This window comes from Budorcas taxicolor, chromosome 1 (assembly GCF_023091745.1).
Source record: "Budorcas taxicolor isolate Tak-1 chromosome 1, Takin1.1, whole genome shotgun sequence".
Taxonomy (NCBI): domain Eukaryota; kingdom Metazoa; phylum Chordata; class Mammalia; order Artiodactyla; family Bovidae; genus Budorcas; species Budorcas taxicolor.
In genome coordinates this window covers 45,523,964-45,547,075 of record NC_068910.1, presented here as the reverse complement: position 1 = coordinate 45,547,075, position 23,112 = coordinate 45,523,964, and the positions used below count along the sequence as shown (strand labels likewise).

The 23,112-nt window shown below is 50.6% G+C and overlaps 1 protein-coding gene across 2 annotated transcripts; it reads left to right on the top strand.

Annotated features, from left to right (window-relative positions):
* Positions 1-3,858: 3,858 nt before the first annotated feature.
* On the top strand, positions 3,859-22,688 carry POMGNT2 (protein O-linked mannose N-acetylglucosaminyltransferase 2 (beta 1,4-)). 2 transcript variants are annotated; one of them, XM_052640599.1, is made up of 3 exons: positions 3,859-4,106; positions 14,327-14,418; positions 20,407-22,688. In XM_052640599.1, the coding sequence occupies exon 3, from the start codon at positions 20,511-20,513 to the stop codon at positions 22,251-22,253; it is 1,743 nt and encodes a 580-aa protein (XP_052496559.1). In that variant the 5' UTR covers positions 3,859-4,106; positions 14,327-14,418; positions 20,407-20,510; the 3' UTR covers positions 22,254-22,688. The 2 variants fall into 2 exon arrangements, with proteins under 2 accessions (XP_052496559.1, XP_052496554.1); XM_052640594.1 differs by lacking the exon at positions 14,327-14,418.
* The last annotated feature ends 424 nt before the right edge of the window (positions 22,689-23,112 follow it).

Here is a 23,112-nt window from a genome sequence, read left to right as displayed (position 1 = left end):
TATGTATATATATACACACATATAAAATGAACAAGATGAAAATAAAAATTACCTTTAATCTCACCACACAGGTGATATCCTTCTGGACTCTTGCACAATATACTCTTTGTGTGTGTGTGTGTGTAATAAAGTTTTATTAAAGTATAAATGAGATAGACAAAGCTTCTGACATAGACATCAGAAGTGGGCAGAAAGAATACCTGCCTGTTAGTCTTTAGCTGGATGTTATATAGTTACTAAGTAAAAAGTAAAAGTAAAAAGTCGCTCAGTCGTGTCCAACTCTTTGCGACCCCGTGGACTGTAGCCTACCAGGTTCCTCCGCCCATGGGATTCTCCAGGCAAGGATACTGGAGTGGGTTGCCATTTCCTTCTCCAACAATATACTCTTTTTAAAAAGAAGTCACTTTGCCTGTTTTGGTACTTTTTAAAATTAAATACGATATAATAGTTTTCATTCCAATCCCTAAGAAAGGCAATGCCAAAGAATGCTCAAGCTACCGCACAGTTGCACTCATCTCACGCGCTAGTAAAGTAATGCTCAAAATTCTCCAAGCCAGGCTTCAGCAATACATGAACCGTGAACTTCCAGATGTTCAAACTGGATTTAGAAAAGGCAGAGGAACCAGAGATCAAATTTCCAACATCCGCTGGATCATCGAAAAAGCAAGAGAGTTCCAGAAAAACATCTACTTCTGCTTTATTGACTATGCCAAAGCCTTTGACTGTGTGGATCACAATCAACTGTGGAAAATTCTGAAAGAGATGGGAATACCAGACCACCTCTTGAGAAACCTGTATGCAGGTCAAGAAGCAACAGTTAGAACTGGACATGGAACAAGAGACTGGTTCCAAATAGGAAAAGGAGTACACCAAGGCTGTATATTGTCAGCCTGCTTATTTAACTTCTATGCAGAGTACATCATGAGAAACGCTGGGCTGGAAGAAGCACAAGCTGGAATCAAGACTGCTGGGAGAAATATCAATAACCTCAGATATGCAGATGATACCACCCTTATGGCAGAAAGAGAAAAAGAACTTCATCAACAGTCTCTTGATGAAAGTGAAAGAGGAGAGTGAAAAAGTTGGCTTAAAGTTCAACTTTCAGAAAATGAAGATCATGGCATCTGGTACCATCACTTCATGGCAAATAGATGGGGAAACAGTGGAACCAGTGACAGACTTTATTTTGGGGAGCTCCAAAATCACTGCAGATGGTGACTGCAGCCATGAAATTAAAAGACCCTTACTCCTTGGAAAGAAAGTTATGACCAACCTAGACAGCATATTAAAAAGCAGAGACATTACTTTGTTAACAAAGGTCCGTCTAGTCATAGCTATGGTTTTTCTAGTGGTCACGTGTGGATGTGAGAGTTGGAGACCATAAAGAAAGCAGAATGCCAAAGAATTGATGCTTTTGAACTGTGGTGTTGGAGAAGGCTCTTAAAGAGTCCCTTGCACTGCAAGGAGATCTAACCAGTCCATCCTAAAGGAGATCAGTCCTGGGTGTTCATTGGAAGGACTGATGTTGAAGCTGAAACTCCAATACTTTGGCCCCCTGATGTGACGAGCTGACTCATTTGAATGGACCTTGATGCTGGGAAAGATTGAGGGCGGGAGGAGAAGGGGATGACAGAGGATGAGATGGTTGGATGGCATTACTGACTCAATGGACATGAGTTTGGGAAGGCTCTGGGAGTTGGTGATGGATAGGGAGACGGCAATGGCAACCCACTCCAGTACACTTGCCTGGAAAATCTCATGGGTGGAGGAGCCTTGTAGGCTGCAGTCCATGGGGTCTCGAAGAGTCGGACATGACTGAGCGACTTCACTTTCACTTTTCATTTTCATGCATTGAAGAAGGAAATGGCCATCCACTCCAGTGTTCTTGCCTGGAGAATCCAAGGGACGGGGGAGCCTGGTGGGCTGCTGTCTATGGGGTCGCACAGAGTCTGAAGCAACTTAGCAGCAGCAGCAGGGAGGCCTAGCATGCTGCAGTTCATGGGGTCACAAAGAGTCGGACATGACAGAGGGACTGAACTGAACTGAACTGAATATGAAATATCTTCCAAGCATTAAGTGAATATTATTTTGAAACTTTCTCTTAACGATTTCTTAGATGGTCCATGATGTTTTTTAATCTGTCCTGTACAGCTGAGGACCTAAGTAATGTCCATTTTTTTTGTTTTTTGTTTCTTTTTAAAAAACTTTTTTGCTGCAGCCAGCACTGCAGGTAGGGATTGAAAGTGGTCGATGCAGTTTGAGAAAAAGAAACTAGAGACAGAATTAAAGTTTTAAAGATGGAACTGGGGAACTCAAGACCTCTTGGCTCAAGAGCCCTGTTCCTCAGAGCCACATCACTTTTATTTAGTGTCTTGGCAAGCGGAAGGTGTCTGTTGTGTTATGATGAAGCCAGCCTTCTGTGTCCCCAGTCATGTCTCCCATTTGATTGGTTACTGTAAACTATCTTTGTTATTTTCTTGCACAAGGGCTGTCACCTAGCTGAAGGTCATAGACTCACGTGTGCCTTTGGGAAAACATCTTAGTGTGTGCACAAGCAGTGTTCTGAACTTGCTCTGACATGGTGTACCAAGGTCCACACTTTGTTTTTCCTTAGCTTAGCAGGGCATGGCAACTCCAACTGATCAACTAATGTACTTTTACTAGGGTTATGCTATATTGCTGTATTTTGCTTTTCCCATGGTGATTTTCTCATGGCTTAGCCAGAGCAACAGGTGGCTGACTATTAACCCTTACATTGTTCAATTTTGAAATATTTACAGATTGATTCCCCCAACGGCTACATTTTACATAATTATAGTACAGTATCCAAACCACGTTTTGACACTGGTATAAAGTTGTGTATAGTTTGTGTCATTTTATCACATGTGTAGATTTGTTTAATCACTACCGCAGTCAGTCATCAGTAAATGTCATATGCAGCAGCCATCAAAGTGGGGAATGGTTGTCCTTCAGGGGCAGGTCTGTGGGATGGGATAGAGCAGGGGTAGGGGATTGGAGCGGAGGAATGGTGCTTTTGTATTTAAGTCCCCTGCAGTGTGTGTGCATGCTGTGTCCAAATCTTTGCGACTCCATGGACTATAGCCCGCCAGGCTCCTCTGTCCATGGGATTCTCCAGGCAAGAATGCTGAAATGGGTTGCCATGCCCTTCTCCAGGGGATCTTCCCAACCCAGGGATCGAATCTACGTCTCTTAGGTCTCCTGAACTGGCAGGCGGGTTCTTTACCTGATGCTTGGAAAGACTGAAGACAGGAGGAGAAGGGAAGAACAGAGGATGAGATGGTTGGATGGCAGCACCGACTCAATGGACATGAGTTTGAGCAGGCTCCGGAGTGGGTGATGAACAGGGAAGCCTGGCGTTCTGCAGTCCATGGGGTCACAGAGCGTCGGACACGACTGTGCGACTGAACTGAACTGAACACCTGAGAACCGCGCCCCCCTCCCAAGTATTATATATTTTTTAAAAGCATGTGAAAGTAGTATTTTGATTTGATAAATGACATTTGCTTGTCGGTTTAAACTTGCATTTATTATCGGGCCTCCCATAATTGTATAAACTTAACACCAAGCGACCTGGAGAAGGAAATGGCAGCCCACTCCGTTATTCTTGCCTGGAGAACCTCATGGACAGAGGAGCCTGGAGGGTCCATGGGGTCACAAAGAGTCGGACACGACTTACCATTGAAAAACACGAAGCGCGACTTCACTTCTCCAGGAGCAAACTACAACTCCCAGGATCCCCCGGGTCGAAGGAGCCGGCAACCATCGGACGCAAACTGCAATTCCCAGAATTCCGCGAGCCAAGGAAGAGGTCCGGCCTCTGGCTGAGGCGGTGGAACCGGCGAGCCTGCGCACGTGCACAGCTGACGCGAGGGGCCCGCCAGCTGGGCAGGCGCACGTAGGGCACCTGCGAGCCTGGCGGCGGTGACGGACCAGACGGCGCGGAGGAGCCTGCGCTCCCGTCCTGGGCCTCCACGGCTCCAAGCCGGCGGCCGGGGCAGCGGCGGGCACGGGTTCGCCCAAAGCCATCTCTGCGGAGGGCCGGCCTGGAAGCTTCAGCCCCGTGGAGCCCGGTCTGTAGGGTGCAGGTGAGGTGCGCGCGCTCACGGAGGGCAAGGGTTCCGCGACACAGCTGGGTTTGGAATTGAAGCAGCGGCCCTGCGACCTCTCCCCGGAGGATTGGAGAGGAGTGGAGGGGGATTTGCGGCTGGGAGGAGTGATGTGGGTTGGGGCCGAAGGAGGCGCGGGAGGTGGCGAGCGTGAGGGGAGGTGGACCCTCGAGGTCCAGGTACCGCGGGCCCCGGGGTGTCAGTTACAGACCTTAGCTCGGGGCTGGCACCGGCAGCCGGTTCCCACGCCCTTCTGCTTGGGAGATGGTGCGCATGAGGCGCGGGTGGCGGGGAGCCAGGCGAGAAGCACGGAGGGGTCCTGGCCCTCCCAAGCTTCCTGTGAAGGCGGTACCAGGACAGCCCGCAGGTGACCCCTGGGCTCCTTGGGAGCTCAGTACGGTGCCCACTGTGTGTCTGGTGATGACAGCCTGGCATCGCCTGCTTGACAATGCTGGGATAGCCTCAGAAGTAGGGACACAGTGGGCTTCGGTCCCCAACATGTGTGTAGGAGCCGGTCTCCTGATGAATATCCTCTGCTAAGGTCAAGGGCCCTCAGGCCAGAGTCCTGCCAGGTGGTGGGCAGCTAGGGTTGGCTTTCTTTATGCCAACCAAGTCTCAGAACCTACTTTTGGGGGAATCGAGAATGGCATGGGAATGGTTATGGGGTGAACTATCTCAGGATTTGGTGGCTCCGAGCACAGACAGAATAGGGTTTATTTACCAAATATGTTCTGCTACATGTGCAGGGCATTCAGATCTTGGCTCTCATTTACTAAGTGTGAGCCCTTGAGCAAGTCACTTATCCTCTCTGAACCTCTTATTTCTTTGCAAGACGGGGTTGCTGTGAGGATTAAATAAAATAATGCTTACAAGTTGGAAGCCCAGTGTCTGGTGCCCAGTGAACGTGCAGCAAATATTAGCATTTGTGGTCGCTATCAAACAGAAAATGTTAGAGGTGAGATTGGAACCGAGGTCTGTATCACTCGAGTTAGCTGCCCACTCTGACTCTCATGGATCTTGGAGATCTTTTCTCCAACTCATCCTTGCACATTACAAATGAGAAATCTGAGTCCCACTTGCCAGCAGAGCCAGGAAGGAGCACAGGGGAGTCCTCTCTTACCCACAGATGGACAGAGCATCAGATCCTGAGTCTTGGGCCCTGGGAGGGTGAGGAGAAGCAGAATGGGGATCCTCAGCAAAGGAGGTTGGGGTGCCGGGGACTGTAAGTGCAATTCCCCCGGACTGCAGCTGTGTGTGTGTCCTGGTGGCCTTGATGTGGCAGGTGTCAGAGCATTTTTCAAACTGACCTGGCAAGTTCTTGCTGTGAGCCTTGCTTTAGAAAATGCTTAGCAATAACATAGGCTTCTAGTGAATACTGAGCTAACCAGAAAATTAAATTATCAAATGTTCCAGTCCCCGAAGGTCCTTGTTATTCTCAATTGGTTGTCAGTGGATACTTTTCCCCCAGGTCTATCACCTAGTAAATTTTTTAATTGGATAAAATCATGAACATGAAAGGCAGAGCCCAAAAATGTCATCATAGGCTTTGAAACCAAACTTGGGTTTGAATCCCAGTCTCACCACTTGATAGCTGTGGGACAGTGGGCAGTTCTCTGAATAATTCTGACCATACGTCCTCAAACGTGGAATGAGATTGGTTAATACCTGTTATAGATTTGTAATAGGGAACAAATATATAATTCTTGTCAGGCACTTAGCATTGTTCCTGGCCTGGAGTCAGGGCCAGTGAATGGAAGTTATGGCATTATTATGGTTAATAATAATTACACAAAAATAATTGTCAGGCACTGTGCTTTGCCTGAGTTCTCTTTGAGTTCATAAAACCACCCTGTGAAGTCAGTATAATTGTTGGTTTTTCAGACTAGGAAATGGAGGCTTGCAGGGTTTAAGAATTGACCCAGGCAGACATAGAAGGACAAATAGCCACATGATACCACTTAAAGGATGAAATGTAGAATAGTCAGATGTATAGAAGCAGAGCGTGGAATGGTGGTTGCCAGGGGTTGTAGGGAGGGAAATTGAGATGGTATCGGTGAAAGGGTGTAAAGTTTCAGATAGACTAGAGGGCCGAGTTCTGAGAGCCCTGCTGCACAGCATACAGCCGTGAGCCTACAGTTCACAATACTGTAGTATATGCTTCGGATTTTGCTTTGAGGGTAGAGCTTACGTTAAGTGTTCTTATCACAAAAATGAGTAAATAAAGGGGCAGAGGAAACTTTTGGAGGTGATGGATAGGTTATGGCATAAATTATGGTGATGGTTTCCTGGGTATCTACTTATCACCACCCTTAGAGTGTTGTGTATGTTAATTACGTACACCTTTTCGTGTGGTGGAAAAATTTAAAAGAAGAATTGGTGTACGATAATGCAGCTGCTAAGTTTCAGGACCAGAGCTCACATCCTGGCATCTCACTCCAGAACCGGAGCCCTTTACTTCCCCTCCCCTGCTGCTTGGGGTCTTTACGGTTCTGGAAGCCCGCCTGTGACCTGGGGCAGCCTCCGGTGTTACAGCAGGTAGCCTCGGCTGCTTGGAGAAGAGGCAGGAGCCTGCAGCCTGGCGGAGGGTACTTCCTCTCCGTGTCTGAGGTTGGCCGAGGCTGGAGGGTGAAGCGTTAGCAAGAGGCAGCTGAAGGCCCTCTCGGCCCTAGCGGCTCTCATCATGGACCGCAGGGCCAGGGAAGGGCGTGATCTGGATGAGACCGGAAGCCTGGTTTGCAGAAGAAGTGATCTTGTCTAGAAGCTGGGAAGAGGCCTGGAGGCATGTGCTTCTTCTGGGCCTGACCTCTGCTTTGGGGAGGGGGTTCGCCTGCGGGTTTGAGGAAAGCCAGCCCCACTGCTTTCATCTTGGCCCCTGTCAAGCTCCCACTGCCCCTCAAAACCTTTTATAATATAAAGAGTTGGAGCAAATAATTTCTAAGGGCTCATGTAGCTCTAAAAATTGTTGGTTTTGTCATTCTAAATACGTGGGTTAACCCTGTCAGCACATTACCAGTGTGGGTGGGGTAACTGTCACTCCACTGTGCGCCCCACACCTCCCTCTGGGTGAGAGAATGACCACAGCTCCCTGAGCTACTTGCCTGGATGGGTGGGGAATGGTTACGCACAAGAAGCCTTGGGTTGCTAAGTTACAGCTGAGGGCCTATGGGTCTTTGTTTCCAGAGCTGTCCACAGCTGCTCTGCCCTTCTTGCATGAAGAGAACTCACAGCTCTGAGGTCTTTCCTGCTTTTCCATCACCGACTGTGCCTCTGTGTCTGAATTACTGCGAACCCCAGAATCAGGCACAAGCTTGAATTCTAGTGCTTCTGCTTGAGGACCTAGAGGAAAGTACTTAACTCCACTAAGCTCTAGTTTTTCATATTAAAAGAAAACAGAGATAACACAAGTACTTGCATTAGAGGGCTTTTGCATTGAGGCTTAAGTGGAAGTGGACAGAGAACGGGCTTAGAGTAGTGACTGGCACATAGTAGGTGCACATGAAGTAAGGTGGTGGCAGCATTAACCTCCACCCCCTGTCCAGAGGCCAGTATCCTCTTCCTGACATGTTTCAGAACAGCTGTCAATCCTTCCATGTTTTATTTATTTATTTGGTTGTAGCAGGTCTTCGTTGCAGTGTGCAGACTCCTTAGTTTTAGGAGTTAGGCTTGTGGGATCTAGTTCCCTGACCAGGGGTTGAACTCGGACCCTCTGCATTGGGAGTGCAGAGTCTTAGCCACTGGACCAGCAGGGAAGTCCCAGTCTTTCCATGTTGTTTGGCTTTGCAGGTCCTCACCTACATACTCAGCACCCAGGGTCTGTCAGGAAACCACACCTTTCACTCTGCCATTGGTGACTACCGTCAGTAGTCTTTTTTTAATTAATTAATTTTATTTTTGTCTGTACTAGGACTTCATTGCTCTGTGCAGGCTTTGTCTGATTGTGGCGAGCAGGGGCTACTCTTCGTTGTGGCTTCTAATTGTGGTGTCTTCTCTTGTCATGCAGGCACGTGGGCTCAGTAGTTGCAGTTCAAAGGCCCTAGAGCACAGACTCAGTAGTTGAGGCGCATGGGCGTAGTTGCTCCGTGGCATGTGGGATCTTCCTGGACCAGGGATCGAACCCGTGACCCTTGCATTGGCAGGCAGATTCTTATCCCCTGTACCACCAGGGAAGTCCCATCAGTACAGTCTTAACGCTAAGAGTTGTCTCTTTTCTCCACTTTGGAAAGCAGAACAGAGGGCCCTTTCCTGGCTCGGCAGTGGGTACTCAGCCCTGGGCTAGGCTTCAGGGAGGGGTTGGGGGCCACGTCTGCTGTATTGCCACCATCACTGTTGTTCCCGGTTCACACCGACACCCAGTGACAAGGAACACCCTGGGGACCTTCAGTAGTGGGGGTTTGTGGCAGGAATCAAGGCACATCCTGGGGGACTTCCGGAGTTACCAGGGTTAGGCTGGTCCCAGAGCTTCCGAGAGGAGTGACAGTGGCCCCTGTTAGGAGCCAGAGAAGCAGTCCAGCCTTGCTCCCTTCAGGAGTCCATTTCTCAGGAGACCGACCTCCCTCCCTGCAGGCCGGCAGGTGTGGGCATCTGGTAACAGCACCGCCACCACCACCTGATCTGACTTCTCGGGCATCTCCACCGGTGGCTGCTTTAGGCCCAGCCTCCGCTCTCTCATCCATTTAGCTGTGGCCTGGAGAACTGGGCTGCTTTTGTTTTGTTTTGCCACTCAGCATTATAAGTGATGTGGCTTGTGTGGGAAGGTGTGAGCTGGGGAAACTTTTCTCAAAGTGGGGCTTAGAATATGGCAGCCTTTTCAGTCTGCCCCAGGAACATAGGCTGCCCTGGAACATCGTTTTTGCAGAGGCTGGGGAGAGGATTTACTAGCCTTTGTGACGGGGAGGGCTGTCCTTGGTGGTTTATCCTGGGTTGGACAGAAATGCCCTGCTGGGTATTTAGAAGCGGGGAATTGCAGAATTGTGGAGTGTTACAGAAATCTTAGAGGACTTTCTGAAATTGAGTTCACACTAGAGTCACCTGAAAGCTTTATTAAAAACACGGGTTCCTGGGCTCCCTCAGGGATTCTGGTTTAGCAGGTCTGGAGGGGCCCCAGATTTTGCATTCCTCACATCCCAGGTGATGCTAAGACTGCCTTGGGGGACCCTGTGTCCACCTCACAGGTTGACCTTGATTTTCCAGGCCACTTCCTGGCAGGGCAGGGGCTCACTACAGTCGCTGATTCCTCCGTGTTAGAACAGCTCTAAGCCTTGGAGAAGTCCTCTTCCTGTCTCCCACGCTGAAATCCCCCCATGACTTGCTTCCGCAGGCCTTACTTCAGGGCCCTGGTGGCCGTGGCAGCCGGGAGCTACACGTCCTTTCTTCAGCCCGGGGACTAGGTTGCATGTATCGCCAGCATGCGTGTGTGCCCACTCAGCTAGAGAGGGGTGCAGCCCCTCTCTGCGGCAGCCTCCCTCTTGCTGCTCTGCCCCTCAGCGTTTGAGGAGTGCCCAAGGTCCAGGGGCTTCCTTTCCCTGAGGAAGAGGGCCCTACTCCTCCTTGCATCCTACACAGAGTGGGGTTTCTGGATCTTTGCTGATCCTGGCTGCCCCTCTGGGAGAATCCCAGAAGCACTTGTATAGAATAGTTTCATATGAACAATTAGGCACATAGACTCTGATTCCTGCCAGAGGTGCATATTTAGAGTCTAATCATGAAGAAACACCAAACGAGCCCAAACTGAGGAACATACCAGAAAATATCTGACTCCATTAGAAACTGTTGAGGCCATGAAAGTCTGAGAGGCTGCCCAGATTAGGGGAGACGAGTGAGACTTGCTACCTGGCCACCAGGGTTCGCCTTGGCTTGGATTCTGGGCCACAGAGTGGAGACCACAAATTACTAACAATATTAATTCCCAATTTTGTGTGATTACGAGAGAATGTTCTCGTTCTTAGGAGACAGATGATGAAGTGGTAGGGACTAAAGGGGCAGATGTCTCTGGCTTATTTTTAAAAGGTTTGGAAAAAAAGAAAATGGCACAATGAATGTGTCAGATTAGCAGTTGGTGGTGAGGCTAAGGATGTAGGAGAGTTCTTTGTACTATACACACAGTTTTGTTTTGTTTTTTCCTAAGTCTGGGATTATTTCCAGATAAAAAGAAGGAAAACGGGTAACAGAGATGACATTGGAGCCAGCCCGCCTTCCTTAGTCTCATCGCTGCTTCCTGCAGGACCCTGGGCAGGTCTCAGTGGGCTTCGGTTCTACCATCTATAAAGCGAAGATCACCACGTAAAGTGGAGAACCCGGCACCTCATGATTGGCCAGTCGATGTCGGCTCTGATGTGGTGGTGGTGGTGGTAGTAATGATGCAAGGAAGGAGATGAGGGTGACATCTTGGTGATGAGGCCAAAGGAAAACCCCCGCTGAGGCCTCTCGCCTCCTTATCACTCATGCCGGGCTCCAGGCTCCCCGAGTGTTTGGCAGGGACTGCTGTGACCTTGGCACTGCCTGGCTCCCCCGCCGCAGGGGCCCCACAGGTGATCACTTGAGCCCAGGGGGCTCCACCGGTGAAACGCATGTCCCTGACGCTGCCCACTCCGCGCCTGTCTGTAATGCACTGCCCTCTCAGCTGCATGTGGCTTTGGGCCTGCGTGTCACAGCCCTGGGATGAGAGAGGAGCCCATAGCTGGGTGACCTCATGGCTTGCTTGGTGGGCAGATGCACGACCTGGGCGCAGCGATGTCTGCTGTGGATGGAAGTTTGCCATAGTTATTGCCAGCAGGGACGTGTGGACACCTAACAGGGGCAGTCATCTTAACCCCCACGACCACAAAAACACCTCCAAAACCTTGCTCAAAACCCCTCCACCCTTCAGGTCGCTTCCGTGGATAGCCTCAGGTTGAACCAGGACCATTTCCTGTCATGCACACTTCTCCCTCCTTCTGGGTGAATGTTTTATGCTGCTTGTAGTGAGTGGCCTTCTGACCCTCTTGATGCAGTCAGTCGTGCAGGCGTGTTCTGAGCATCACAGCAGCCACTCACTCGATTCTCTTTTCCTGCTTCATCCCTGTTTGTGACCACATTGGTGCCTAGTAATGCTTTTCTGTTATGCCAGAAAGGGCCAACACAGGGGGCTCTAACTTGCAAGTGACCCATGGGTGTGAAGCAAAAGCCAGATGGTGTCACAGCAAGTTGTGCGAGCAAGGGTTTCTGTGTTGGTGGTAGGTGGGACTCACCTCCACCTGTTCAGCTGTCCCGCCTGTGCTGAGTGCCTTGGAGCCTTGGCTGTCCTCAGCAAAGCTTGCCTTTGCCCATTGTGCCAGAGTAACACAGACTAGAATTCTTTTGCTTCACCCGCAGCCCCACCGGTCCACCCTGGGAGTTCTATCCAAATTTTGCTGATAAGAAAGAAGAGTCACTATGTTTAGCTGTTGATAGAGGATGAACGTCTGCATCTTCGCCTTTCTTTGCTCTTTATGCTAAACTGAGGGGTTATTATCCATGTTAAGTTTTTGGTGTAAGCATGTGAACTTGTAACTAAATGTTAAAGATGCCTGATCACTTAAATATTAGGTTTTACAAGGAGTACTCAGAGACTGCCAACATTTGGCCAAAATGTAAACGCTTTTGGCAGAAACCCTGATGCCTTGTCGGTGTTTGTTCAGGCTTGTCAGTAGCATTGATGGAGATCTGAGTTTGGACCCCACATAAACATGTTGGAGGAGTAGCAGTTCCATGTTCTGCTTCTGGTAGTCATAACTAGGAGGGGCAAGGACCAGGGAGAGATCACTCTGAGGGCGTTTGAGTTATTGGAGCTTGTGTGCTGTTCGCTAACTGGCGACGCGTGAGATGCATCGGTGCAGGACAGGAAGCTTCCATCATTCAGCATCAGTGATCCAGGCTGCGTTTAGGGTAAAAGCATATTTTTCAATAATTAACAAGAACTCTCTGGTTTTTCAGTTGGGGGTATGAACAACCTGTTAAAGTAAAATTGTTGTGCTATTAATAGAAAACCTTCTTTAGACACTATCGCCAGCCCTTGTCTTGGCCTGGCCCTGCCAGTCTTCTGAGCCTGGGTCTGGTGGGTGCTGGCAGTCCTAGCCTCTCCGCCCTGCTCCTGGGGGCATGACCAGTGACCAGCGGCTGGTCCTGGCAGTTGGGAACCCAGTACAGTTGGCCAGGTCAGCAGCAGAGGGCTTCATTTAAGACCAGAGCTCACATCCTTGGACCAGCAACAAGGCTAGCAGCCCCAGTCCTTGGGCCTACCTGTCATCTTCACTCAAGTGGAATAGTGGCCAGAAATTACAGACTAGGACATTTCCCATTTTAAATGGATTTCTGGCTTCTCTGGAAAACCAGAAAAGTAGTATTACAGACTGAATTGTGTCTTTGGAAATTCATAATCAAAGCCCTGACCCCCCAGTGTGACTGTATTTAGAGATAGGACCTTTAAGGAGGTAATGAAGGTTAACTAAGGTCATAAGGGCTTCCCTGGTAGGTCAGACGGTAAAGAATCCGCCTGCAATGTATGAGACCCAGGTTCGATCCTTGGGTCGGGAAGATCCCGTGGAGAAGGAAATGGAAACCCATTCCAGTGTTCTTGCCTGAGGGATTCCATGGACAGAGGAGCCTGGTCATAAGGGTGGGGCCCTAATCTGATAGGACTGGTGTCCCAATAACAAGAAGAGAAACCAGAGAGCTCTCTCCCCTCGGTGCACACAAGGAGGTCACCTGAGGAAAAGTGAGAAGGTAGCCATCTGCAAGCCCAGGAGCGAGGCCTTAAGATAAACCATACATGTTGACACCTGGGTCTGGGACTTCCAGCCTCCAGAACTGTGTGAAAAGAAATGTCTGCAGTCCTTGGTTATAGCAGCTGGAGCAAACTGATACTGAAGGTGCCACCAGGCCACTGTACTGCCAGGTCCTCGTCAACCTGAACTTGAATCTGGGTGTTTGGTCTCTGGGGCACGATGCCTAGAGACTGCTGGTTCTTGGCCTCAGTAAGCATGTGAATTTGCACCCTCTGCTCGAGGCCAGAAATTCCTGGGGCTCTTACTCCTTATCAGATGCCGGGGCCCTTGTGAACGGCTTTTCTGTGCCTGTGTCTGGAGCCTGGCAGGGCCCCCAGGAGTGGAGCCGGCACCCAGGGATGGGTGAGCAGCCTCGGCTGGGAGCCCCCATAGTAGGGACCCCGCAGGTCTTACTGTGTCTGCAGGTGTGGCGGCAGCATCAGCACCTTCCTCCGGTGCTTCCTGGAATAGGTGGGATCCTGGAAAGGTGGGATCCCACTGTCTGTAAGAATCTGATAATCCATGTCCAGGAGCTGAGGGAAGCAGTTTGGGGTGGGGTGGGGTGAATTGGTGGTTTTCTCTGTCTGCCTCAGTTTCTAGAGGGCTGTTTTAAGCATGTTTTAAATCTCATTTCTTTTTTACTCCCTTTCTTTTGAAAAGTATTTTTTTTCTTTTTTTAGTTTGAATCCATTTTTCTATTGATTGACTTGTCAGCAAAATTAAAGAAAAAAGTTAGGTAAACATCTTATATCTACCAAACCTGATATGTTTCTGGTGAAAATATTCTAACACTAAAAATATACCATTGGAAAACGTTCTTGCTCCACATCATTCTTCATCCTGGCTGAGCCACTAAGCTCTTTGTGCCACATACCCGCTGGGTCCTAAATGCAGCACCCAAGGGAGAGGAGGCCCCCCACCAGCGCTGCCCGCGGAGAGGAGCTCAGCGGCCGACGTCCAGCCTGCTCGGTTGTTGGCTCTGCCACAGAGGTAGTTACGGCAGGTCAAGGCCGGGCCTGCCCACATCTAACAGCCTGTCATCAGGAGAGTGAAGGAAGGAGTCTAGGGATGTACGTCATGAACGATTCAGGGCACAGCCTTCCACCACGGCCCTGCCTCCAGGCCTCAGGAGGGGTTCCTCTGGGGATCTTCTCAGCGCTTGCCCCCTGGATGACAGGCTCTTTCCCTCCTGGGACCCCCAGCCTAGACAGGTGTGCTGAAGACACCATCCAAGCTAGGGATTTGTGGTGGTGTTCTGTCGCTAAGTCACGTCTGACTCTGCAACCCCATGGACTGCGGCACTTCAAGCCTCGCTGTCCCTCCCTGTCTTCCGGAGTTTGCCCAGGTTCATGTCCGTTGACTCAGTGGTGCTATCCAGATATCTCATGCTCTGCCACTCTCTTCTCCTTTTGCCTTCAGTTTTTCCCGGCATGAGGTCTTTTCCAGTAAGTCGGCTGTTCACATCAGGTGGCCAAAGTGTTGCAGCTGCAGCTTGAGCCCTTCAACTGTCAGTGAGTATTCAGGGTTGATTTCCATTAGGATTGACTGGTTTGATCTCCTTGCAGTCCAGGGGACTCTCAAGAGTGTTCTTCAGCACACATTATAAGGCCAAGAAGGACTGTCTCTTCCATGCAAATTTATTTCCAAACAACTCAGCTCTGTAGTCAGCCCTCTCCCCCACAATCAGAGAAGGTGTCTCGGAGGCCAACTGAGGCCTCATTTATTTGCCTCTGTAACAGGACTCCATGGGGGGTGGCCACAGGGACCCTGCCCTCCTCTTCCAGCAGCCTGTACGGTCCAGAAAAGCTGTATCTCCTCAGCCAGCAGACAGGACTGGGGAGAACTTTGGCTTCTTTAGAATCAGGGATCTGGTTAATGTCTCCTTTGCCTCCATCTGTTATCTTTTGAAAACATTTCTGAGGCCTTTGCCTGATCCTTCTGTTCTGGCATTTGCAGGCTGCTGCTAGGCAGCTGAGAGTGGACAGACACAGGGGAACCAGGGAACAGACTGGCAGGACTTTATAATGAGCAGTGACTGCCCTAGTTCTTGTTGGCATTCTCACTACCACACTTCAGCTGTTTCACAGCAGGGAAAAATGCAAGGGTGGCCCTCCATCTGTCTCCACTGGGGCAAAATGCAATAGTATTCCGTGTTAATTAACATTCCCCAGAAGCAGATCGTGAGACATGGATTCAAGTGCAAGTAGATTATTTGCACTTGATTGCAGCATACATGAACAGGGAAGTGGAGAAGAGAGACAGGGCAGGGAAGAAGGCCAGTTCCCACTGCAGGCAACTCTGTAATCCACTTAATCTGTTAGGGAACTCTGGAAGCCCATGGAGAGTATGGCTCAGGGCCGTCTCATCTGGGTAGGATGGGATTGGGGGGTTTATGCGACTGGCCCCATCAGGTGTTGGTGCAAGCCCCCTGGCCTGTAACTGGAAAAGTGGTAAAAACTTAGGCAGTCTGACCCTCAGGGCTCCATGCTTTATCCACCACACTGCTTATCAGAAAATGTCCTGTCCATTCCCAGCAAACCTTCCCTCCTGTTTTCCCTCTTGGAAGGGTCTCCCATGGGAGAGCCTGACGTGTGCATGAGAGGTCCACATAGGCCAGTCTGTATTTGTCCTGCCTTCGGTCAGTACCATTGTGGGCAGGGCCTGAGGGTGGGTGGAGGACGTAGCATCTGATTAGAAACAGTCCTTCCCACTCCCCAAGCTCCAGGGTGGTCTCTGCCTGGCTGCCTTTTAGCCCCACAAGGCCCCCATGTTTGCTGGTTCCCATAAGCTTTGTCCCAAGGCCCCCAACCTCAGTGACTTGACTGGGATTGGCTGCGGCACACACAGCCCCCTGGTCCTCTTTTTGCCCGTGGCCCCTTGCCCACACCCCTACCTGCTGCCAAGCCTGTCTTTCACCGCAGGGGCGGGCCAGGTAGCAGAATGCTCGTAAGAGATGCTGTGAGTACTCGGGGGCCAAGCTGCCTGCTCAGCTTGGAGGTGGTCTTCCTTTCTTCATTTCCTGGGAGTCTTGCTTTCTGATATTCCCTGGGTGTGTCTGTTTTGGCTTTAGCTGCTGTTGGAAGCCGCTCTTGTCTGTGATCAGAGCAAAACATGCATCAGCTTGTGCTACACCCATCTGCCTCCTGTCTCGCCAGACACAGCTTTATTTTTTGAGTATTAATTTATTACTCATCCACTTTCCAGTATTCTGTCATTTTGTAATAGTCATTTTATTTTATTCTTTATGGTTTCGTTTTAAACTTTTTCTATGCAAAATGTCAGACAAACTCAAAAGAGAATCAAAAAAAGACTCCATCATCATCTTTAACTATCAGTATCTGTATTTCACCTGTCTACATGCCTTTTTTGCTGGAGTATTTTAGAACCAACCACGTACTTGTTGTTTTACATATAAATACTTATGTTGTCTTATTTGGGGGCTACCCTGATAGCTCCATTGGTAAAGAATCCTCCTGCAACACAGGAGACCCCTGATTCCTGGGTCGGGAAGATCCACTGGAGAAAGGATAGGCTAACCCCTCTAGTATTCTTGGGCTTCCCTTGTGGCTCAACTGGTAAAGAATCAGCCTGCAGTGCTGGAGACTTGGGTTCAGTCCCTGGGTTAGGAAGATCCCCTGAAGAAGCGAAAGGCTGCCTACTCCAGTATTCTGGCCTGGAGAATTCCATGGACTGTATAGTCCACAGGGTCACAAAGAGTTGGACACAACTGAGTGACTTTCAACTCACTTCTCTTGTTTCTTACCTAATTTTTAATAGTTTGAGACTTACAGGAAAGTTACAAAAACACCTCACTCAGCTTCCCCTGATGTTAACATCTTACGCAGCCGCTGTGTAATTATCAAAACTAGGAAATGAACAGAGGTCTGAGCCTTATGCAGATTCTGCCAGCTGTCCTATTAATGTCCTTTTTCTGACCCAGGACCCCACATGGCATTCAGCTGTCATGTCTCCTTCCTCTCGTCCAGTCTGGACCTCCTCAGTCTTCCCCTCTCTTTTATGATGTTTAACTCTTGCAGGGGTCCTGATCAGGTATTTTGTAGAATATCTTTCAATTTGTGTTTTATGTTTTCTTTGTTAACTAATCTTAATATTAACTAAAATTAGCTTAATTAACTAAAATTAATATTAATTAAAATTAACACACCGCCTTCAGAGCCAGAACCGGAACTAGAGCCAAGTTTTCCCCATTTAGAAATATAGATCGAAGTTATGTTATTTTGGGCAGGAAGGCTCCAGAAATGAGGTACCCTCCTCAGCACATTATATTAAGAGGTACATGGTGTCAGTATTGTTATTGGTGATGTTAATGGTGATTATTTGGCTCAGACGATGTCTGCTCTGCTGTAAAATTTCTATTTTTACTTTTGAAGTTAGTATGTATCTCATAGGGAGGTACTTAAGAGACTGTGCAGGTTTCGTTTCTCACCATACTTGTACCCACTAATTTTAGCAGCCATCAGTGAATCTTGCCTGAAACAGTTATCGCTGTGATGTTTGCCAACTGGTGATGTTCTATTTCCATTATTGTTTCTACATTTATTAATTGGCATTCTACTATAAGATCTGTGTCTTCTTCCTATTTATTCGATTATCTATTCATATCAATATTGACTCATGGGTATTTATTTTATTCTATGGGTTATATAATCCATTACTATTGCTTTTTAACTTTGTTCCTCAAATTGTCCCAGATTCAGCCATTGGGAGCTCCTTCAGTTTGGATCCTGTATCTTTTGGATATGTTCCCATCATTTTTTGAGAACTTCCTTACATTCTGGCACTGTAAGATATTCTAAGCTCATCTTGTAATTTTCCTTTCCCGGCCCTGGAAGCAGTTATTTCTCCAAGGAGCCCTGGTTCCTTTTAGTGGAGAATGTTGTTCAGAAATCAAAATCCGAGTGCTGACTGTGCTCATCGCTGCTGTGGTGTCGCTGCGCTCAGCCCCGCTCCCCCACTGGCCAGAGCCAGGAGTCCCATGTGCATGGAAAGATACATATGTCCCAGCTGTCCTTCCTGCTGGCGTTCCCACCTGTCAGTCAGTCACGACTCTCTTTTCAGTCCTCTGGCCCAGATCTGAGCGGAGGCTCTCAGGATGGTCTCACCAGCCCCCAGTGAGACACCTTGCCTTCCCTGCCTTTGCATTATCTTCTTAAACTCTTCTTGTCCTTGCCTTTGCTTCCTCAGTTCTTTTCCTCTCCCCATCCTAAGGATGAGTTAACTATCTGTCCTCTTGGCCTCTTTCTGACTCCTGGTTTCTCCTCTTACCTCCTAGAGAGATGTCAGAACTCCAGCTGCAATCATGTTACACTGGGTACATAGGTTTTCGCTCTCGAGCAGCCTTGGTAGTACAATCTCTCTCTCTCTCTCTCTCTCTATATATATATATATATCCTTAACACAGTGGTGGTTAGGATAGTGGCAGGACCATGGGACACTGGTCAGAAATTGTCAAGTATCAGCAACTTAACATGGTTCAACCTAATAGCAAAGCAGTCCTTAGCTGGTGAGGCTGGGTGGAGAATTTCTAGATGGGGACACATATATTTGGAAAAGTATATGCAACATTATTATTTTATATATACAGATATAGATATAAAATACTAACTTCAGAAAAAGTAGAAGTTGGACTTCCCTGGCGATCCAAAAGTTACGATTCCACACTTCCACTGCAGAGGTACAGGTTAGATAGATCCTGCATGCTGCATGACATGGCCAAAAAGTAAAAAAAAAAATTCATTAAAGAAAGTAGAAATTGATGAAATCTTGTTGTCTTGGGGAGCAGATAATATAGAAGAGTTTTGTGCGTGAGAGATTCTTGGCGGAAGGGGTTGCTGCACTTTACGGATCAGTTTGAGACATGAAAGAGGTTTTCTTTATTATTAGTGGGTACATGGCTTTGAAAAGACTGAGAAACACTGATGCTTAAGCAGATTTCTTAGCTGCAGGGCTTCTAGGCTCTTAGAGGCGCTGCCCTGGAGGTGAACAGGGCTGACTGAAGGCGCAGTCAGAAGCCAGCTAAGCAGGTGCCCTGTTCTCACCCCATGGCTGGTGTCAGGTGTCACCCATCCTGTTTCCATGAGGACTGAACAGTCCCATTCTTCGGCTGTCTGAACAGTCCTGGGCCTCAGAGCAAGTATGATACCCTTCCCAGTAGCGGGGGAAAATGGGAGCAAATGCCCGCAGCCCAGCCAGGCCTCCCTGTAGGCAAGAGTACGCGGGACAGGAAGTTTAACCCTTCAGAGGTGATGCCTCCACATACAGAACCCTTGTCAGTGGTGAGACTCAGACACAGTTCTCTTACTGGACCCGTGAGGGGACAAGTTTCTACCCATCTTTTCATAAAAATCAGCAGGCTTGATTTCCAAATAGGAAATCCCTGTGCATGAGTCCCAGATGGGGCATAACGGGGGTCCTGGTGTGCAGCCTGAGACCGGCAGTCACAGGCCTCCCATCCCATTTGTGCCCATGGTAAGGTGAAGTCCTTCCCTGGCAGTACCAGGGAGGTTGGGCCCCTAATGGGGATTTTCCTTGAGGCTTCTTACGCACAGCAGTTAGCTTTCTTTGCAGCAGTGTTTCGTTACAAACAGCTCCAGAGTTTCAGTGACATACGATAAGAGGCATCTGTTCACCTCAGATGTCTCTGTTGCCCGGGCTTGTCAGTCCCGGGTGGGTTTGCCTGGTGGTTCTGACAGTCTTCCCTCAGTTACACATCTGGGGGTCAGCCGAGCCACACCCGGCATGGCTGCAACAGCTGTGCTCCCCACATAGCTCTCTCCTCCGGGACCAGCAAGTTCAGCTGATCACATTCTTCTCACAGCAACATCCTAGGTATAAAGAGGGCAAAGACAGTCACACAAGCACCTTTCAAGCCCCTGAATATGTTGTCTGTTCACACCTCATTGGCCAAAGCAAGTTATGTGGCCAAGCCCAAAGGCCAGGTGCAAGGATCTGTACTCCCCCATGGAGGCAGCAGGGGAGGGAAGTGGGTGAACATTTTAGAAGAAGGGTCTAGCCTACCAGGCGGATTCCTGTATCCACGTGCAATGCAGGAGACCCTAGTTCAATTCCTGGGTTTGGAAGATTCCTGGAGAAGGGATAGGCTACCCATTCCAGTATTCTTGGGCTGCCCTGGTAGCTCAGATGGTAATGAATCCGCCTGCAATGCGGGAGACCTGGGTTCCATCCTTGGGGTGGGAAGATCCCCTGGAGGAGGGCATGGCAACCCACTCCAGTATTCTTGCCTGCAGAATCCCCATGGACAAAGGAGCCTGTCAGGCTGTAGTCGATGGGGTCACAATGAGTCAGACACGACTGAGTGACTAAGCACGTTTAGCCTACCAGATCTTCAAGTGTGCAAAACGGTGCAAGCATCCAGTGCCTCAGCGGAGGCCAGCACAGCGCCTGGCACCGGGCGGGTGCTCGGGGTGACTGGAGACACACCATGTAGACCTTTTCCTTTTCCTTCTCTCCTCCCGCAGGCCTCTGCCGGTCCTCCGGGAGCCCGCAGGGATGGGTAAAGCCGGCCAGGCTCAAGCTGCTTCCCCGGGCCCGTCGTCTCTCTAGGGCCCCAGGCGGCGCTAGGATGCACCTGTCCGCCGTGCTCAACGCCCTGCTGGTGTCCGTGCTGGCGGCCGTGCTCTGGAAACATGTGCGGCTGCGTGAGCATGCGGCCTCCCTGGAGGAGGAGCTGGCCGTCGGCCGCCGGGCTGCCGACCCCGCCCCCGGCCTGCGGATCGACTACCCGAAGGCGCTGCAGATCCTGACCGAGGGCGGCACGCACATGGTGTGCACCGGCCGCACGCACACCGACCGCCTCTGCCGCTTCAAGTGGCTCTGCTACTCCAGCGAGGCGGAGGAGTTCATCTTCTTCCACGGCAACGCCTCCGTGATGCTGCCCAGCCTGGGCTCGCGGCGCTTCCAGCCGGCCCTGCTCGACCTGTCCACCGTGGAGGACCACAACACCCAGTACTTCAACTTCGTGGAGCTGCCTGCCGCCGCCCTGCGCTTCATGCCCAAGCCCGTGTTTGTGCCCGACGTGGCGCTCATCGCCAACCGCTTCAACCCCGACAACCTCATGCACGTCTTCCACGACGACCTGCTGCCCCTCTTCTACACCCTTCGGCAGTTCCCCGGCCTGGCCCACGAGGCCCGGCTCTTCTTCATGGAGGGCTGGGGAGAGGGTGCCCACTTCGACCTCTATAAGCTGCTCAGCCCCAAGCAGCCCCTCCTGCGGGCGCAGCTGAAGGCCCTGGGCCGGCTGCTCTGCTTCTCCCATGCCTTTGTGGGCCTCTCCAAGGTCACCACCTGGTACCAGTATGGCTTCGTCCAGCCCCAGGGCCCGAAGGCCAACATCCTGGTCTCCGGCAACGAGATCCGACAGTTTGCTCATTTCCTGATGGAAAAGCTGAATGTGAGCCAGGCCGGGGGCCCCCTGGGCGAGGAGTACATCCTGGTGTTCAGCCGCACCCAGAACAGACTCATCCTGAATGAGGCAGAGCTGCTGCTGGCCCTGGCCCAGGAGTTCCAGATGAAGACCGTGACGGTGTCCCTGGAAGACCACGCCTTTGCAGACGTGGTGCGGCTGGTCAGCAACGCCTCCATGCTGGTCAGCATGCACGGGGCCCAGCTGGTCACAGCCCTGTTCCTGCCCCGCGGGGCGGCCGTGGTGGAGCTCTTCCCCTATGCTGTCAACCCTGACCACTACACCCCTTATAAGACGCTGGCCACACTGCCTGGCATGGACCTCCAGTACATAGCCTGGCAGAACATGATGCCAGAGAACACAGTCACGCATCCCGAGCGGCCCTGGGACCAAGGGGGCATCGCCCACCTAGACCGGGCCGAGCAGGCCCGGATCCTGCAAAGCCGGGAGGTCCCCCGGCACCTCTGTTGCAGGAACCCTGAGTGGCTCTTCCGAATCTACCAGGACACCAAGGTGGACATCCCATCGCTCATCCAAACCATACGGCGTGTGGTGAAGGGCCATCTGGGGCCAAGGAAGCAGAAGTGGACGGTCAGCCTGTACCCTGGCAAGGTGCGGGAGGCGCGGTGCCAGGCGACGGTGCAGGGCGCCTCTGAGGCCCGCCTCTCCGTCTCCTGGCAGATCCCGTGGAACCTCAAGTACCTGAAGGTGAGGGAGGTGAAGTACGAGGTGTGGCTCCAGGAGCAGGGGGAGAACACCTACGTGCCTTACATGCTGGCCCTGCAGAACCACACCTTCACGGAGAACATCAAGCCCTTCACTACCTACCTGGTGTGGATCCGCTGCATCTTCAACAAGACACTGCTGGGACCCTTTGCAGACGTGCTGGTGTGCAGCACGTAGCGAGCGGCCTGGCCAGGCCTCCTGGGGTGGGGGCTCCTCTGCCTCGGAGACCCTGGGCCCGCCAGACCCCAGGGGTGGCTTCTGGGAATTATTTATTTATTGACCAGACCTCTGTCTCTGGGTCATCTCACTGCATCTGAGGTGTGGGGTTCTCAGAGTGCCTCTTTGCACAAGTGTGATGGGGCCTCCCCACCCTCTTCTCCCATGCTGAACGTCCATACCCTGGAGAAAGCCTGAGTTGGGAGGAGAAAGAGGAGAGTAAGGATCCCAAAGAACCTCTTTGGCTGAGTGATCATCCTGTTCCCCTTGACATCTTTCTGGTTGGTGTTGGGTTTCTGGAAACTGCTGCTAATGCTGTGGCCGTTTGGGTAGGTGTGGATGTACATCAGCTTCCACTGTCGTGAAACTCACCTGTAGCCCCACGAAGGGTATGTTTGGAACACTCATTAAATGATTATAAATATCTTGGTCAAGTGTTTTACTGGTGGGCAGGAAGAGGGTCCAGCAGCCAGTACCCAGATGCCCTCTCATCCTGATTGTCAGCCGAGGAGCCACGGCAGAGAGGAGGCATCGAGGCCTGGGAAGCCAGGCTGGCTGGCTGCATTCCATCCTGATGCGGAACGGGTGCCCCACTTCTATCTGTGGGGGATGAAAGCTTGGAAGTAGGTGAGGAGAGGGCTGTGAGGAGGAAAAGGAGCGTCTGCCAGGGTCTGGTTAGGCTTCACTAGACATTCAGACACAGCAGACCATGTACACCCGGTGTGGGAGTCGCTTAGGAGGATGCTGCACAAGATGCTCAGCAGGCTGGCACGGCCGCACCACGTGACTTCTTCCACAGGAGGAGTCCGCACATCGGCTC